The sequence below is a fragment of the Podarcis liolepis genome (assembly GCF_965112155.1).
Source record: "Podarcis liolepis genome assembly, chromosome: 18".
Lineage (NCBI taxonomy): Eukaryota > Metazoa > Chordata > Lepidosauria > Squamata > Lacertidae > Podarcis > Podarcis liolepis.
This window is the reverse complement of record NC_139572.1, coordinates 10,024,211-10,041,493: the sequence shown is the minus strand read 5'-3', so window position 1 is coordinate 10,041,493 and position 17,283 is coordinate 10,024,211. Positions and strand designations below refer to the sequence as shown.

The following is a 17,283-nucleotide window of genomic DNA, read 5'->3' as shown; positions in this document are numbered from 1 at the left end:
CAAAAAGACTTTTTGGAGCTGGACCTCAGTGTCAGGGCTGAACAATGCGAGCAGAGATGCTCCTTCGGGTATACAGGGTTTAGGGCTTTCAAAATCAGCACCAAGACTTTGAATTGTGCTTGGAAACGTACTGGGAGCCAGTGTAAATCCTTTAGGACTGGTGTTCTATGGTCTCGGCGGCCGCTCCCAGTCCCAAGCTGCCTCATTCTGGATTAATTGTAGTTTCTGAGTCACCTTCCAAGGTAGCCTCACGTAGAGCGCATTGCAGAAGAGGAGTTTGGATTTGATATCCCGCTTTATCACTATGCTAAGGGGTCTCAAAGTGGCTAACAATCTCCTTTTCCCTTCCTCCCCCACAACAAACACTCTGTGGGGCTGAAAGACTTCAGAGGTGACTGGCCCAAGGTCACTCAGCAGCTGCATGTGGAGGAGTGGAGCGTGAACCCAGTTCACCAGATTACGAGTCCATCACTCTTAACCACTACACCAGACTGGCAGTAGTCCAAGTGGGAGATAACTAGAGGTTGGACGACTCTGGTGAGACACGGCGCAAGCAGGGAGGGTCCTCAGATAGAGCTGGTAGACAGCTGCCCTGGATGCAGAACTGACCTGCACCTCCACGGACAGCGGTGAGTCCAAAATGACCCCCGGGCTGCGCACCTGGTCCTTCCGGGGCACAGTTACCACTTTCAGGACCAGGGAGTCCCCCAAACCCACGCACCCCTTGTCCCCCAGAAACAGCACTTCTTTCTCATTGGGATTCAACCTTAATCCATTAGCTGCCATCCACCTAATGGACGATGCCACGATGACTCCTAAATTTAATTATCATGCCGTGCTGCGTAATGTACCAGATTTTACCAGGAACCCAAAGCAAAAATCCAGATGGTTCTAATTCAAACCCTGAGGAAACCAGGTCCCCGAATTCCTAGGCTGGGATCCCCAAACCTTCTAAGGTATAGAATTGTAAGGTTGGAAGGGACCATGAGGGTTGTCCAAATCCCTGCAATGCAGGGAACCTTTGTCCGACATGGGAGTCGAACCCACAACCGAGTCTTATGCTCCACCAAGTGAGCTGTCCCAGTTCACTCCCAATTCCCCAGGTTTTGCAGTGTGTGTGCATGTTGTATCCAACTAAACTCTTTATTCTAAAAGTGCAGAAGATGACTGTCCCTATGGCGAACAGGCACAATACTTAAAAACACAAATAAAGGGAAAGGGAATACATGGCAGAGATATATAAAATTACACAACAGGTAGCCCCGCCACCATGGGTCAAGGACTCTGGGGCTTGCCCAATGACCTTTCATTATTTTACTGATTTGTCTCCTGCGTGGCCCGATCTAGGAATTGTTCTAAACACACCCACACCCTAAAAACCCCCCTGCTGGATTAATTTGAGACTCTCCATACTGCCCTTTGCTAAAGAAGTTTAGAAGCCAACGTTTGATTTCTTAGACGCAACGAAAGGCAATTCCAGAAATGGAGGAATTTGTTTTAAATGAAGATACAGGATTCCAAACCAGTGTGTTTTTATTCTAAAAAGGGGGTGGGGAGAGCGAGAAAAACAGAAGTCGGAAGCAGGCACCGGGAGACGAAGGAAGTCCGCGACAAAACCCCCAAACGGCTTTTTCAGCTGGTGGGGGGCGGTGGGGGGATGCTGCCGGGCCCTTCTGTGGGAAGCGGGGGTCTCAGCATGGGGGGCAGGGGGGCGGGGGGAGGGACGCCGGGAGCTGGCGGGAGCTGCGGTGGGCCCGGGGGCATGGGGACGGGCCCCGTGGGGGGCGGCATGGGGGGCATGGCCATCCCTCCGGGGGGAGGCGGGGGGAGGGAGTCCGGGAGCGGGGGGCGAGGGGGCAGGCCGTTCATGAGCGGGGGCGGCGGGGGCCTCTTGACGGTGGCCGGCCCGGCAGGGATGCTTTGCGGGGCTGGGGGCTTCTCCATCTTGAAATGGAACTGCAGGAAGAACTGGGAGGGGAGAGAGGAAGAGAGAGAGTTACCATCAAGAGTAGGAGAGCCTGGCTTAGTCCAGAATCCTGTTCTGGCCAATCAGATGCCTCTTCTGCAAAGCCCACGAGCAGAATTCGAACGCAGGAGCAACTCCCCCTCCCGTGGTTTCCAGCAACTGAGATCAGAAGCCTGAGACAGCAGCCTCTCCGCCACGAATATAGGAGCCACTGGGTACCAGCAGATGGACGTTCAAAGAGGACACAGCTCTGGCGCTTAGTGGTCCCAGGCTCCATCTCCAGGGAAGCAAAATAACACAACAGGATGGCCAATAACAAGGGCACTAAACACTATTTATACAGGTGAAACTCGGAAAATGAGAATATTGTGGAAAAGAATAATGCAGAAGAGCTAAAGGCTGCTATTGAAGCATGCTGGTCTTCCATAACACCTCAGCAGTGCCACAGGCTGATAGCATCCACGCCACGCCGCATTGAGGCAGTAATTGATGCAAAAGGGGCCCAAACCAAGTACTGAGTACATATGCATGCTTCTGCTTCTCAGAGGTCCAATACTGCTCTATTTGCAGTCCTTGTTTTGCTGATTTCATTTAATATTCTAATTTTCTGAGACTGTTAATTTGGGGTTTTCACCAGCTGTACGCCATGATCATCACAATGATAACAAATAAAGGCTTGACATATCTCGCGTGGCATGTCATGAGTCTATCTCATATATTAGTTTCGCCTTTTAAGTTGAATTACTGAAATAAATGAACTTTTCCACGATATTCTAATTTTTCGAGTTTCAAACAATCAGAAATTGCAACCAAAGTCTCTAAATCTTCTTCACCAGCTGCGGTAGAATAATTCAAAAGTTCGATACATACATAATCTGTCACCAAATATTGCCGGAACAGAGTTTCCGGATAACCAATCTGTTTCGTTCAGTGCTTCATCACCCAATCTTTATCAATTCAATCCCCCCAGATGAACAGAGTTGAACATGTAGATGTTCATCCAGGGAGATTGAATTCTGAGTTAGATTTTCATTGTTTTATTTAATTGCATTATCTGCCACGATCCACTGACTGGATGGGGGTATTGTTTTCATCTGGTTGTCAGGCATTCTTGCTGTTAATATTGTGCTGTGTCTTTAAATTCCCTTACAGTATATTAATTTTCACCTGCGGCTAACTATATTATGTTCTTTACAATTTGTTACCAGCATCAGTGACTACAGTATCATATGATCCAGAGCATATTTTCTACAGTGTTTATGTTTACATGTAAGATCGGGTATGTCTCTTAGTTGTATATATTATGCATTCTATTTTATACAGGCGCAGGTTTTATCGCATGTATATTGTAATTTCAGCTTGTTAAGAAATTGAACTGCACCCTTCTCACGTTAATTCTTACAAGTCTGGCTGATGAAGAATTGATAAAGATTGGCTGAACAAAACAGATTGGTTATCTGGAAACTCTGTTCCCGTGATGTTTGGTGACAGATTATGCATATATCAAACTTTTGAATTATTCTACCGCAGCTGGTGAAGAAGATTTAGAGACTTTGGTTGCAATTTCTGATCATTTATATTAGGCTATAAATAGTGTTTAGTGCCATTGTCATTGGCCATCGTATTGTGTTATTTTGTTCAGCTTGTCTATACAGTGGTACCTCAGGTTACATACGCTTCAGGTTACATACACTTCAGGTTACAGACTCCGCTAACCCAGAAATAGTACCTCGGGTTAAGAACTTTGCTTCAGGATGAGAACAGAAATCGTGCTCCGGCGGCGCGGCAGCAGCAGGAGGCCCCATTAGCTAAAGTGGTGCTTCAGGTTAAGAACAGTTTCAGGTTAAGAACGGGCCTCCGGAACGAATTAGGTACTTAACCCGAGGTACCGCTGTATTGCAGCACAGGGGTCTGTTTACAGATTATTGCATCTCCAGGGAAGGCAGGGAAGGTTCTCTCTCCCGCAAATCCGAAATCCTGAAGAGTCGGAGCAGCCCAGGTTAGGATGCTGGGGCCGGTGGCTCCAGACCCTCCCGGCCCTGCTCCCCTCCACCCCCCAGACCCTGCTTACCTGCTTCGTTTCCCGGTTCCAGTGGGTCCAGAACTTGCCCTCGGCTTTGTCAATCTCCCTGCTTGGCACCTGAGCAGAGGGAAAGCGTTAGTAAGAATGTCGATCGCTTAGCCAAAGCGCATAGAACAGCAGAATATAACGCTATCTGCACGCTGGTAGGTTTTTAAAACTTGTTTTGGACATCTGATTTAATCAGCCATTTTAACTGTAGAAGTTAGAATCACGCCATTGTAGAGTTCGAAGGGACCCCGAGAATTTTCTAGTCCGCAGAATTAGATAAAATGACAGGAAGATTTCGAAACCTGCACGACCAGAGATTTACAGAAAATTGGAAGAAATATACGAACTATTTGAACCAAGAGATTGAATGGAAGATAAAGCAAATGAAGCAAAAGACTTTTGAATCAGCAAATAAATGTAGCAAACTTTTGGCATGGCAACTGAAGAAAAGGCAGAAACTAAATACAGTTACAAGCCTAGAGGTGGATGGAAAGAATATATCTAAACCTAATGAAATTAGAAATTGCTTTTTAAGTTATTTTAAAAAACTCTACACTCAAGGCCCGCAAAATGAAGAAGATATAGACAAATTCCTTGGAAAATATGGATTACAAAACATCTCTCATCAAAGTAAGATGGACTTGAACCAGAGAATCTCAGAACAAGAGATAGAGGCTGCCATTCAGAATATGCAACTGGGCAAATCTCCGGGACCAGACGGACTGACTTCCAGATACTACAAATCGCTGAAGGAATGGTTGACTCAACCACTAAGAGAAGTTTGTAATGAGATCCTTGAGGGAAAAAGGGCACCTGAATCGTGGAAAGAGGCATATATTTCACTCATACCAAAGTCAGAGACTGAAAAGACCCAACTCAAGAACTACCGCCCAATATCACTTCTTAATGTGGATTACAAAATTTTTGCAGACATTTTGGCAAAAAGATTTAAAAGAGTCTTGATGGAGAAGATTCATAAGGACCAAGCAGGTTTTCTCCCTAAAAGACACCTGGCAGACAATGTAAGGAATGTAATAGACATTCTGGAAAAGCTAGAGGTGAATATAAACACTAAAGCAGTATTGATTTTTGTGGACGCGGAGAAAGCCTTTGACAATATTTCTTGGAGTTTTATGAGGAAGAATCTTCATGGGATGGGGGTAGGCCAGGGTTTTGAGAATGGTATGGCTGCAATATATTCCGAACAAAAAGCTAAACTGATTGTAAACAATGTTGTGACTGAGGAACTTAAGATAGAAAAAGGAACACGACAGGGGTGCCCGATTTCCCCATTACTTTTTATTTCAGTTCTGGAGGTGTTGCTGAACATGATAAGAAATGACCAGCAGGTCAAGGGTGTGCAGGTCGGAGCTAAACATTATAAGTTAAGAGCGTTTGCAGATGACCTAGTATTGACTTTGCAAGAGCCAAACACTAGTACAAAAAAGGTTTTAGAAATAATACAACAGTTTGGCCAGGTAGCTGGATTTAAGTTGAACAAGCAAAAAACCAAAGTTTTAGGGAAAAACTTAACAGATATGGAAAAGGAGAAATTTCAAGAGGAAACAGGTTTGACTGTGGTAAAGAAGGTGAAATATCTAGGGGTTTATTTAACATCTAAGAATGTGAATTTGTATAAGGACAACTATGAAAAATGTTGGTCAGAAATTAAAAAAGATCTAGAAATATGGTCAAATTTGAAATTGTCAATGTTAGGCCGAATTGCAGTAATCAAAATGAATGTATTGCCTAGAATGTTATTTTTGTTTCAGACCTTGCAGATCCTTGACAAGATGGAATGTTTTAAGAGGTGGCACAAAGACATTTCGAAATTTGTCTGGCAGGGCAAAAAGCCCCGAATTAAATTTAAGATATTGACAGATGCTAAAGAAAGAGGGGGTTTTGCCCTGCCGGACCTAAAATTGTACTATGAGGCAGCAGCTTTTTGCTGGCTGAAAGAATGGATGCTCCTCGAGAACACGGACATTTTGGATCTGGAAGGTTTTAATAATGCTTTTGGTTGGCATGCATATCTTTGGTATGATAAAGTTAACAGTGCCTTTAAAAATCACATTGTTAGAAAAGCATTGTTTAATGTTTGGATAAGATATAAAGATCTATTGGAAAACAAAACCCCTAGATGGGTCTCACCAGTGGAGGCTAAAGCAGTGAAGAAACTCAATATGGAGGTCGGATGGCCGAAGTATTGGGAAATTTTAGAACAGGATGGAGATAAGCTCAAACTACAAAGTCAGGAGAAATTGAAGCATAAAGTAGAAAATTGGTTCCAATATCGTCAAATAATGGAATTTTTTAAACAGGACAGGAAAATCGGTTTCCAGGTGGAAAAATCAAAATTAGAAACCGAACTGTTAGAACCCAATACTAAGAATTTATCTAGAATGTACAACTTGCTGTTGAAATGGAACACACAGGATGAAACAGTTAAATCGGCTATGATTAAGTGGGCTCAGGATGTTGGACATAACATTATGTCAGCTGACTGGGAATGGTTATGGAACACCGGTATTAAATTTACGGCATGTAATGCCTTAAAGGAAAACATTATGAAAATGGTATACAGGTGGTACATGACCCCAGTCAAGCTGGCAAAAATCTATCATTTGCCCGATAATAAATGTTGGAAGTGTAAAGAGACTGAAGGTACCTTTTATCACCTTTGGTGGACATGCCCGAAGATTAAGGCCTTCTGGGAAATGATCTACAATGAAATGAAAAAGGTACTTAAATGTACCTTTCCTAAAAAACCAGAGGCCTTTCTCTTGGGCATTGTCGGCCAATTGGTGACAAAGAAAGATAGAACTTTTTTTATGTATGCCACAACAGCAGCAAGAATACTCATCGCAAAGTATTGGAAGACACAAGATTTACCCACTGTGGAAGAATGGCAGATGAAAGTGATGGACTATATGACATTGGCTGAGATGACAGGCAGAATCCGTGACCAACGAAAAGAGACGGTGGAAGAGGAGTGGAAAAAATTTAAAAGCTATCTTAAGGACTACTATAAACTTAATGAATGCTAAAATGTTGTGGTTTCCAGAAGCAAAAGGGTACAGGGATATAAGGTTAGATTATAAAAGAGAACTAAGATGATAGAGATTGGAAAGTAACAATTGGGAGTTGCTAGTTGAATTATGGACATTGGGATGCAGAGAGGGGGGGTATGGGGAAGTCCAAGAAAAGAGGTTTATGAAAATTTGTTTGAAATTATACGTGTATGTTTGTCTTTTTTTTAGTGTTTGTTTGTTTTTCTTAAAAATGTTGTAAAACCAATAAAAATTTTATAAAAAAAAAGAAGAAATATACGAACTATTTGAAAGCAACTGTAATCAACAAATTATGCTAGTAGGACTACAAGAAGTTTTGTAAGGGGAAATATATGAAACATTGCCAACTAGAGAAAGAATAGAGATATTAGTTATGAGATTTAAATGTAAAAGTGAAAGTAAAAAATGTGTATTAAGTGAATAGATTGGAAAATTTTCAGATGTGATTGATGGAAGTAAAAAAAAACTGAATAAGATGTAAAAGTATGTTTAATTACTGTTGAAAATGGTATGTTAAAAAAACTAATAAATTATTATTATTATTTTAGAAAAGAGAATACTCTAGTCCACCCACCTGCAATGTTGGAATATGTCGCTGTCCCGTACGGGGATTGAACCTGCAACCTTGGCCTTATCAGCACCACGCACTAACCAACCGTACATAAATCAACTGCCAAGCTAGAAAAAGTCCCCCGGGGTTTACCATCTCGCCTCCTAGAACCTCGTTTCGGCTCTCACCCTCAGCCAAACAGCCCAAACTCGCACGTTTGCGGCTTGGGGGGCTTTCAGGATGTCGGAAACTGTCATATACTAAATGCTTCTTCCGTGTCAGGTATAAGCTTCCTCCATCGTGGCCGAAGCAGCCCCTCTCTGGTTCCGCCGAAGTCTCGGAATAAAAAGCCCAGTTCCACTTTTGAAATCCCCAACTGAATTTTGTTTCTCGCACCCAGGTCTTCCCCACTTTAAAAAAAAAAAAAAATACCGTATTTTTCACTCCATAAGACGCACCTGACCATAAGACGTGCCTAGTTTTTAGAGGAGGAAAGCCCTTTTTGGGGATCAGCTCACAGTTGTGCAGCTTCTTTTGCAAAGGGGAAAAGCCTCCTTTTTTGAGGATCAGCTCAAAGTTGTTGAGCTTACTTTGCAAAGGGAAAAAAATCCTGTTTTTATGGGGTTCAGCTCAAAGTTCTGCAGCTTCTTTAGGAAAGGAAAGGGAGCCGTTTCTACAGTTTCCAGACAGATCATCTAATCAGCCAGTCACATGTCGCTGGGGAAACAAACGGCCTCCGTCTGCAGAATATTCAACAATGGAGGCCTGGGCAAGGGGCTGGGGCCGGAAAGGGAGCCAGCAAGCGACCACACATTTGCTCCATAAGATGCACAGACATTTCCCCTTACTTTTTAGGAGGAAAAAAGTGTGTCTTATGGAGCGAAAAATACAGTATACGGCCTACTAAACAAAGAGGACAGTGGAAGCACCGCTCACCTTGAAAGCGATGGTCTCGTAGGGCTCTGCTGCCATCAGCAGATACTGCCAGCGCCGGTCGGGGGGTTCAATCCTCTGCTCATATGCGGACATAAAACGATGTCTGGGCATGATGCTCTCGGCGATCTCCGGGTAATCGATCTGCGCCATTAAATTTGTTTGCTGGATTTAGGAATTGCTCCCCACGTCAACAAGGAATATGCATTTATCGACAGACGGTGCTCGTATCCCACCTTTTTCTCCAAAAGGCTCAAGGCCTTTTCTGTGGTGGCTCCCCAAACATTTATCTTTGCACATAAATACACTCACACACCTATACATACAGGGGACTACGTCTCCCCATATGAACCAGCCGGACCCTGCAATCATCGTCTGGAGCCCTTCTTCCTGTGCCTCCTCCTCATGAGGGCTGAAATGTGGCAACACAAGAACGGGGCCTTTTCTGTGGTGGCTCCCCTTTTGTGGCATGCTCTCCCCAGAGAAGCCCACCTGGTGCCATCATTACATGCCTTTAGACGCCAAGCAAAAATATTCCTCTTTACCCAGGCCTGTGGCCATTAAATAATTGATAGCCTGTAAATGTGTATGGGAGGGGGGCTGTTTTCTGATGACTATTTTATTATTAGGATTTCTGTCACTATGCTTTTTATCTAGGTTTTAATTATGTTTTAATTATTTATATTTTGCAATGTGTTTCCAAGGTTGTACACCGCCCTGAGATCTTTTGATAGAAGGCCTGCGTATGAATGGAATAAATGGAATAAACAATACTAGAGTGTTTTCCTCCTCATTTAATCCCTACAGCAATCCTGCCAGGTGGTCCTCCCCCACAAGGTTACCCAGTAGGCTTCTTGGTGTCTCCCCTGGTCTTAAGACTGACACTCTAACCCAGTGATTCACAAACTTTCTTTTTTTAAGGGGGGGGGAGAGCACTGTCCTCTTGGATCTATAAACTCATCCCCACCATATAAAGAACATTATTCAGAATAAAGGTAAAGGTAAAGGGACCCCTGACCATTAGGTCCAGTCACGGACGACACTGAGGTTGTGGCACTCATCTCGCTTTATTGGCCGAGGGAGCCGGCGTACAGCTTCCGGGTCATGTGGCCAGCATGACTAAGCCGCTTCTGGCGAACCAGAGCAGTGCATGGAAACGCCGTTTACCTTCCCGCTGGAGTGGTACCTATTTATCTACTTGCACTTTGACGTGCTTTCGAACTGCTAGGTTGGCAGGAGCAGGGACCGAGCAACGGGAGCTCACCCTGTCGCGGGGATTCGAACCGCTGACCTTCCAATCGGCAAGCCTTAAGCTCTGTGGTTTAACCCACAGCGCCACCCGTGTCCCAATTATTCTGAATAGTGGTTCGCAAAACCCACTATGAAATATAATAAGGTGAAATAATTCAAAGCAGTAACCATTAATTGCCCGTTTGTTCAAAAATCCAATTAAAACTACTTAGGTTAATTCAACAAAATTGATCCACTTGATCCAGCGATACCAGTTTTCCAAAGTCTGATAGTAATTTACACCTCCAGCAGCACCCTCGCCCCTTAGCGAGCTCCCAGGTAATCCCACCACAACCACCTGCGGGCAGCCCCACCCACTTTGTGAACCACTGCTCTAGCCACTACACAACACTACACTGGCTATTCCCAGGGTCAGGGACAAGGAGGAAGGAGGGGAAGTGGGGTGGACAAAAATATTTCAGAATTAATAAGCTGTCCTAAGTCACATTGGCAACAGAGGATGGTTTTGCCCTGGCGACATCAAAGTCACTGCAAGGTAACAGGTAGAGGAAAATACCTGGAAGAGGAGGCTCTGCTGTCCCATCTCTGGATCCCTCTGTTTGGTCACTGAAGGACAAAAAAAGCAGGCAAGGTGGAGGTTAGTATGGCTTTGTAAAGAGGCACAGGGTGCATTGGCTTTGGGGCTGTGTGTTCCTGAAAGGAGCGCACCCAGCTTCCGCCTTAAAAATGGACAGTGAAGTTTCTAGACCTTATGAGTGCGCTTCGGAAAGTGCACAGCACTGCTTGCTCGAACCTGAGACATCAGACTTTCTTGAGGATCCCCGCCTGTCCCCATTACTCAGAATAAGTAATTATTATTATTATTTTATTATTTATACCCTGCCCATCTGACTGGGGGGTTACAGCATATCTAAAAACATAATTAAAAACAGCAAACGATACCAGGCTGCCTCCAGCTATCTCCTAAAAGCCACAGTTGTTTATCTCCTTGACATCGAACGGGAAGGCGTTCCACAGGGCGGGCGCCACTACCGAGAAGGCCCTTTGCCTGGTTCCCTGTAATCTCACTTCTTGCAGGGAGGGAACCGCCGGAAGGCCCTCGGAGCTGGACCACAGTGGGGGTGGAGACGCTTCTTCAGGGATAATGGGCCGAGGCCGTTTAGGATTTTTAAAGTTAGCACCAACTAGGGCTGCGAGGGATCTAACTTTTAACATTGTGATATATCACTAGCTAAACATTGTGCTATACTGATACATCACAATGTCTAAGGATGGAGCTATATAGAGGCATTGGCTGGCTTCACAGTTTCCCCCACATTGTGATTTTTGCATAGCAAACACACTCGCACACATCACAATTTATAATATATCGTCAGGCCCAAAATTATGTAACTAATATGGACTTCAAATCGGTTTTGGATGATAGCAAAGAAAAACACACAGAGGAACAGTGTTTGTGTAACTGAACCTGGCTGCAGAATCAGGACTGCCGGGTGGCAGAAATGCCATTAAAGTGTGTTCACACACAAACACAGCCCCCACGCCCCAATTTATCACGACATATACGACAGATTTATCACATCCTGCCCAGAATCCTGTCCTCACAGAGGCCAGCCCAATGCCTCTTCTGGGAAACACACGATCAGGATTCGAACACAGAAGCCCTCTCCCCCTCCTGCCGCTTCCAGTGGCTGACACCCAGAAACATTGCTGCCTCGCCACTCTGGCTAGTAGACACTGTTAGCCTTATCTGGCAAGGGAGGAAAACGGAGCCCCAAGGAGAGAGCGGGACGCTACCTTTGTAACCCGGCCGGCCGATTTTCACAAACTTCTTGACCTCGACTTTGACCTTCTCAGGGGCGGGTTGGGCGGGGGCCTCTTTGGCTTCCTTGGCAGCTCGACGAGCTCTTAAAAACGAGAAAGAGGAGTGGGGGAGAGGGAAAACAGCTTTTAAATAACTCCAGGGGGGGAAAGAGGGCGCAGGATGTTTTCGTAGGAAGCTCTCTACCGTTAACACTTGCTTAATTATTTTTCTGCCAGACACACTAACCTCCTCCAGTCGACTTTTGTTCCGTAAGTCTTAAGGCAACTTTGCAAATTTCAGCCGTGCTGCCATGTTCTTTTTGGAGAAAAGAGGCTTTCCTCCTGGCAACCCTTCCAAACAAACAGCACTTGTTCTGCCATGAACTTTTAACATTTAACATGCCAACTGAGGCCTGTGTAGCCGGAGATGAAACTCTTGGGTTTCTTTCAATTCCTCTGAGCATCGCACGGTCTGACCTCGGGGTGAACATCCACTCCTGGGAAGACTGGCAGCTGTCTTGAATGTTTCCCACTTTTGAGTAATCTTTCTCATTGTAGAACGATGGGTTTTAAATTGGTCGCAGATGGCCTTATAGCCCATCCCAGTTTCATAGGCGGCAGCAACTGCTTCTCTAAGAGCATTGCTGATATCTTTCTTCCTTGGCATTGTGTCATAACACACCTGAATGCTCCAGACCATCAAACTGCCAGAACTTCGGCTTTTATTGAGGTGGGAGCACTGGCTGGTGATCAATTAAACAAGGGCATTTCATTAGCAGCCACTGTCAGCAACTTAGCCTCTAAATTCCCATGGAAGCCGTAAGAGTGTACTTAGTTTTTCACACATGGCTTCTCCATTTTGGGTTTATTTCTCTTAAATAAATGACATGGTGTAATATGTGATGTGCTGTTGTTCATCTGAGGTTGTCTTTACCTTATTTTAAGACCTGCTAAGGAGGTACGCGGGTGGCGCTGTGGGTTAAACCACAGAGCCTAGGACTTGCCGATCAGAAGGTTGGTGGTTCGAATCCCTGCGACAGAGTGAGCTCCTGTTGCTCAGTCCCTGCTCCTGCCAACCTAGCAGTTCGAAAGCACAAAGTGCAAGTAGATAAATAGGTACTGCTCCAGCGGGAAGGTAAACGGCGTTTCCGTGTGCTGCTTTGGTTCGCCAGAAGCGGCTTAGTCATGCTGGCCACATGACCCGGAAGCTGTATGCCGGCTCCCTCGGCCAATAAAGCGAGATGAGCGCCGCAACCCCAGAGTCGGCCACAACTGGACCTAACGATCAGGGGTCCCTTTACCTTTACCTTAAGGAGCAGATCATTATTACGCCTTGATATGTAGAACCACAGAATTCAAAGAGGCTGTACTTTCTTTTTCCCGTGACTGTGTATACCAAAGAAACAAAAGCACATTTGTCTTTTCAGAGAAGGCAGACTCTTTCTCCGAACTGCCATGGAAGGAAAGCTTGTGATTTTGTGTGGAGGAGGGCTGTCTAAAGGATACCTTCCTCAGCTGCCCCAAAGGCTGCATGTCTGCCAGAAGAGGCACACGGCCTTCCTTGCCACATTTCAAGCAAGGAGCATTTCCAGCTTCTCAGGACGTCCCTTACCCCACAGTGACAGCAAGTGAAGAATGCCAGAAGAGTATTTAAGGAGAGCACTGGTGGATCAGGCCAGTGGGAAACCCGCAAACAGAATTCTAACACAAAAGCACTCGCCAGTCCTGTGACTTCCAGTAACTGTGATTCAGAAGCACTCTTGCGCCTCACTGTGAAGGCTGAGCATGGCTCTTGTGGCTAGGAGCCATTGACAGCCCACTCCTCCATGAATTAGTCCCGTTCTCTTTTACAGCCTTCCAAACTGGCTCCTGCAACAGGGAGTTCCATAGTTTATCTGTCTTGGCCAACTGGGGCCCATTCAACCCAGCACTCTGTTCTCACAGGAGCCAATCCAATGCCTGGTTTTCAAACCATTGCAGCTGCTTCCAGCTATCTTTAAAAGCCGACTTGAGCAATGAACATTCCCCCTCCCTCCATGGACACAGAAGCCCTATAGAATAAATCTATGCCAGTGTTTGGGAAACACCTGTAGGCCCCGAGATAATGCCGGACTCCAAATCCCATTGGCCTGTGCCGGCTGCTGGGGGCTGGAGAGAAATCTCTGGTTTCCCCATGACTGGTCTAAGAAGAAGAGAGGGAATGCCTCTTATAAACTGAGGCATTCTTCCAGCAGTATCTGCAAGGCCACAGGCTCCCCATCCCTGGTCTAAGAATGGGTGAGAATGCTTAAGCAGGAGGCGTTCTTCCATCTCTGGCGGGGGGTAAGGAAATTCTGCTTCTCATATCAGGGAAGGGGAAGATTTAAATAAAAGTGTAAAGAAGACAAAGATGAGCACAGAGTTAGCAACTTACAAATTGGTCTGATGCTTCTTCCCCTGAGTGTGGGCCAGGTAACTTCCCTGTAGGAAGGAAAGGCAGAAACAAATTAACGAGGAACAGGGGGCCAAAGTCTTGGGCTCAGGATTGACTACATCAGCCAGCATGGAGCCTCCAATGGCTATTGAGTCATAGAATAATAGCATTGTAGAGTTGGAAGAGACCACGGGGGTCATCCAGTCCAACCCCCTGCGATGCAGGAATCTTTTGACCGACATGGAGCTCGAACCCACAACACTTGAGATTAAGGGTCTCACGCTCTACCGACTGTCTTGTTGCTGACTACACTGACTGTCCGTGGCTCTCTGTTTCTGGCAGGGACTTTTTCCCAGCCCCACCTCGAGGCGCTGAGGTCAGAACCTGGGACCCTTGGGTGCTCTACCATGGAGCTACAGAGCCCTCCTTAAAATCAAGACAAGGCACCAGACCTCATGGTTCCATACAAACATGGCTGACAGCACTAAGATTAAGGATAGAAGCCACCCGAAGAATCAAAACGTAAAATAAGAAAAACAAGGTGTCTAACAGGCCTGGTGCCCTCGCGTTTTAGGAATGGAGGAAGCTGCCTTACAGACTGGGTCAAGCTCATTACTCTCTACAGCAGAGCTTCCCAAACTTGGGCCTCCAGCTGTTTTAGGACTCCAATTCCCACCATCCCTGACCACTGGTCTTGGGAAACCCGAGTCTACAATGACAGGCAGCCGCTCTGACAGGAGGCTTTCCCTAGCTCTACTGATGCTGAAGATTGAACCGGGATCTTCTGTGTGCAAAACAGATCTCTGCCATTGACCTTCGGTTTGTCCCTCAATCTCTCTCTCTCTCTCTCGTAAGATTCCAGTCCTCATGACCTTGAATGTATGGCTGATTTAAACAGAAATGCAGGAAGCTGCCTTACACAGTTGGGACGCGGGTGGCGCTGTGGGTTAAACCACAGAGCCTAGGACTTGCCGATCAGAAGGTCGGCGGTTCGAATCCCCGCAACGGGGTGAGTTCCCGTTGCTCGGTCCCTGCTCCTGCCCACCTAGCAGTTCGAAAGCACGTCAAAGTGCAAGTAGATAAATAGGTACCGCTCCGGCGTTTCTGTGCACTGCTTTGGTTCGCCAGAAGCGGCTTAGTCCTGCTGGCCACATGACCCGGAAGCTGTACGCCGGCTCCCTCGGCCAGTAAAGCGAAATGAGCGCTGCAACCCCAGAGTCGGTCACGACTGGACCTAATGGTCAGGGGTCCCTTTAACTTTACCTTACACAGAGTCAGTCAGGCATCTGGGTCTACCTAGCTCCTTTACGTCGGGTAGCAGCAAGATATGAAGCCCTCCAGTTGCTCTTGGGGCAACGATGGAAGTGCAGGCGTAAAAGAGAACAGAAAAAGTGGGGGGCAGGGAACGCTCACCTCGTTGTTGTGCAACGTAAGACAAAGCTTGCATTCATAAGAGCCCAAGTGGTTTTTCATAAAGTAGGGATCCTGGAGGAAAGGGAAAAAATGACGGTAAGCAGGGAGAACTCGAAGCTACACCCATACACGGCAAGTGCACATTCCAAACATTTATCTCTGCATTTAAATACACTCCATTAATGTTAACCCCATTAATATATCAAGTAGCAGGTCCTTGTGAGCCCACACAGGCACCCCTCGCCTTCCCACACGCAAAGCACTCCTCTTGTTTTACGGAGGAGTAATCCCACCTTGTTGATGTCAATCGTTTCCAAGGCCAGCTGCCTCAGCCGCTCCCGGCGATCCCTGTTGCTCTCTGAGGCGGAAGCGACACCTCCGCTCCCCGTCTTCCCTCCGGGACGGTGCTGGAAATCCATCGTGGACGATCCAGAGCTTCAAAACAGATCCTGGAGAAAAAGCTGGTTTGTAGGGGGAGGGTGGCAAAGATAGAGAGAGAATGCAAGTTATTAGCTCCCAGGATGGCTGCTTTCAATTCATGGCAATCCGGGGTTCGTTTTGTAGGTCTGAGGGTGAGCACCGGGTCAGGGGGAAGTGAGACGGCCACTTTGCTGCTCACTACCAGCTTGAAGCCCAGTCCTCTGCCAGCGTGAAAAGCAGCCACCTTGCATGAAAACTTTCTTCTCCTCAAACTTTCTTCTCACTCCTGTGATCGTTTCTTAACTCTGGCCATCTGGATTAGGCCACAGAATTGTAGAACTGTGGAGTCGAAAGGGTCCCCTTAGGGGATCATCTAGTCCAACCCCACTTGCAGTGCAGGAGCTTAATAATCCCTGATAGATGGGCCACCCAACCTCTGCTTTAAGACCGCCCCCCCCCCCCGGCCAAGGACAGCCATAGGAATGAATGGGCCTGTTACTCGTATCCATTCGCTTCAATGGTTTCGACTCCAGGTAGAACTAACACCTGTATAAAAGTCTCTCTCTTCCTTGCTTTTAAAAATTTCTAGTCCTCATGACTGAAAAATAAAGCACTGTACAGATTGTGGGTCGCAGACTCTGGGTCTGAGTAGACTCGATGAAATGGGGACACACAGACCCTCTAAGGCTCCCTATTTTGCATGGACAGCTCTGGATTTACAGAAGCCGTTCTGGTTTCTGATTTGATCCTGGAATGTCCCGCTTTCCCGGCTTAGGACGTCCCTATTTCCATCGGAGAAATGTTGGCGGGTCTGGAGTTATGTGACCTTTGAGCCAAGGAGATAAGTCACTAGACAACCGTTAGGAGACACCGGGAGGCAGCCCTGCATAGCGAAGTATTAAAAATGTTTTGTTTTTATCTATGTTGGAAGTCTCTCAGAATGGCTGGGGCAACACAGTCAGACAGGTGGGGTATTTTTTAAATTATTATTATTATTATTATTATTATTATTATTATTATTATTATTATTATTATTAAAATATAACCATAATAAATTTATGATGAAGATGGGATGGGGCGTCCCTATTTTCACCGGAGAAATACTGGAGGCTCTTGAGCTCGGCCAACGCTGGAAACCCTAATTAGCCCCTATTCAAGGCTGCCAACGTTTCCCTTTTTTTAAGGGAAATTCCCTTATTCCCAATAGGATTCCTCGCAGGAAAAGGGAAAAGCTGACAGCTATGCCAATAATGGGGGGCGTCCCTCTCCCCCTACCTGCTTCTTCCTCCTCCTCTTCCTCCTCCTCCTCCTCCTCGGCCTTCGCTCTTCCCTCCTTCCTCCTTCGGAAGCCAAACGGAGCCGGCCCGCCGCGCCACAAGGAATACACTTCCG

The 17,283-nt window shown here is 46.1% G+C and overlaps 1 protein-coding gene across 2 annotated transcripts; it reads right to left on the bottom strand.

Moving 5' to 3' along the window:
* Positions 1 to 1,515: 1,515 nt before the first annotated feature.
* Positions 1,516 to 17,282, bottom strand: SF3A2 (splicing factor 3a subunit 2). Of its 2 annotated transcripts, XM_083484127.1 has the most exons (9): positions 17,167 to 17,282; positions 15,765 to 15,932; positions 15,472 to 15,543; positions 14,059 to 14,105; positions 11,640 to 11,749; positions 10,399 to 10,448; positions 8,595 to 8,735; positions 4,038 to 4,106; positions 1,516 to 1,968 (listed from the first exon to the last, which is right to left on the bottom strand). In XM_083484127.1, the coding sequence occupies exons 2-9, from the start codon at positions 15,888 to 15,890 to the stop codon at positions 1,633 to 1,635; spliced, it is 951 nt and encodes a 316-aa protein (XP_083340253.1). In that variant the 5' UTR covers positions 15,891 to 15,932; positions 17,167 to 17,282; the 3' UTR covers positions 1,516 to 1,632. The 2 variants fall into 2 exon arrangements, with proteins under 2 accessions (XP_083340253.1, XP_083340252.1); XM_083484126.1 differs by lacking the exon at positions 17,167 to 17,282 and having other exon boundaries at positions 15,765 to 15,964.
* Position 17,283: the final 1 nt, after the last annotated feature.

Coding starts and splice junctions, on each gene's coding strand:
- SF3A2 (XM_083484127.1), bottom strand. CDS start 15,890: ATGGATTTCCAGCACCGTCCCGGAGGGAAGACGGGGAGCGGAGGTGTC. Junction 10,449..11,639: donor CGGCCGGCCGGGTTACAAAG/GTAGCGTCCCGC, acceptor TTTGTCCTTCAG/TGACCAAACAGAGGGATCCA. Junction 4,107..8,594: donor ACGAGACCATCGCTTTCAAG/GTGAGCGGTGCT, acceptor CCCTCTGCTCAG/GTGCCAAGCAGGGAGATTGA.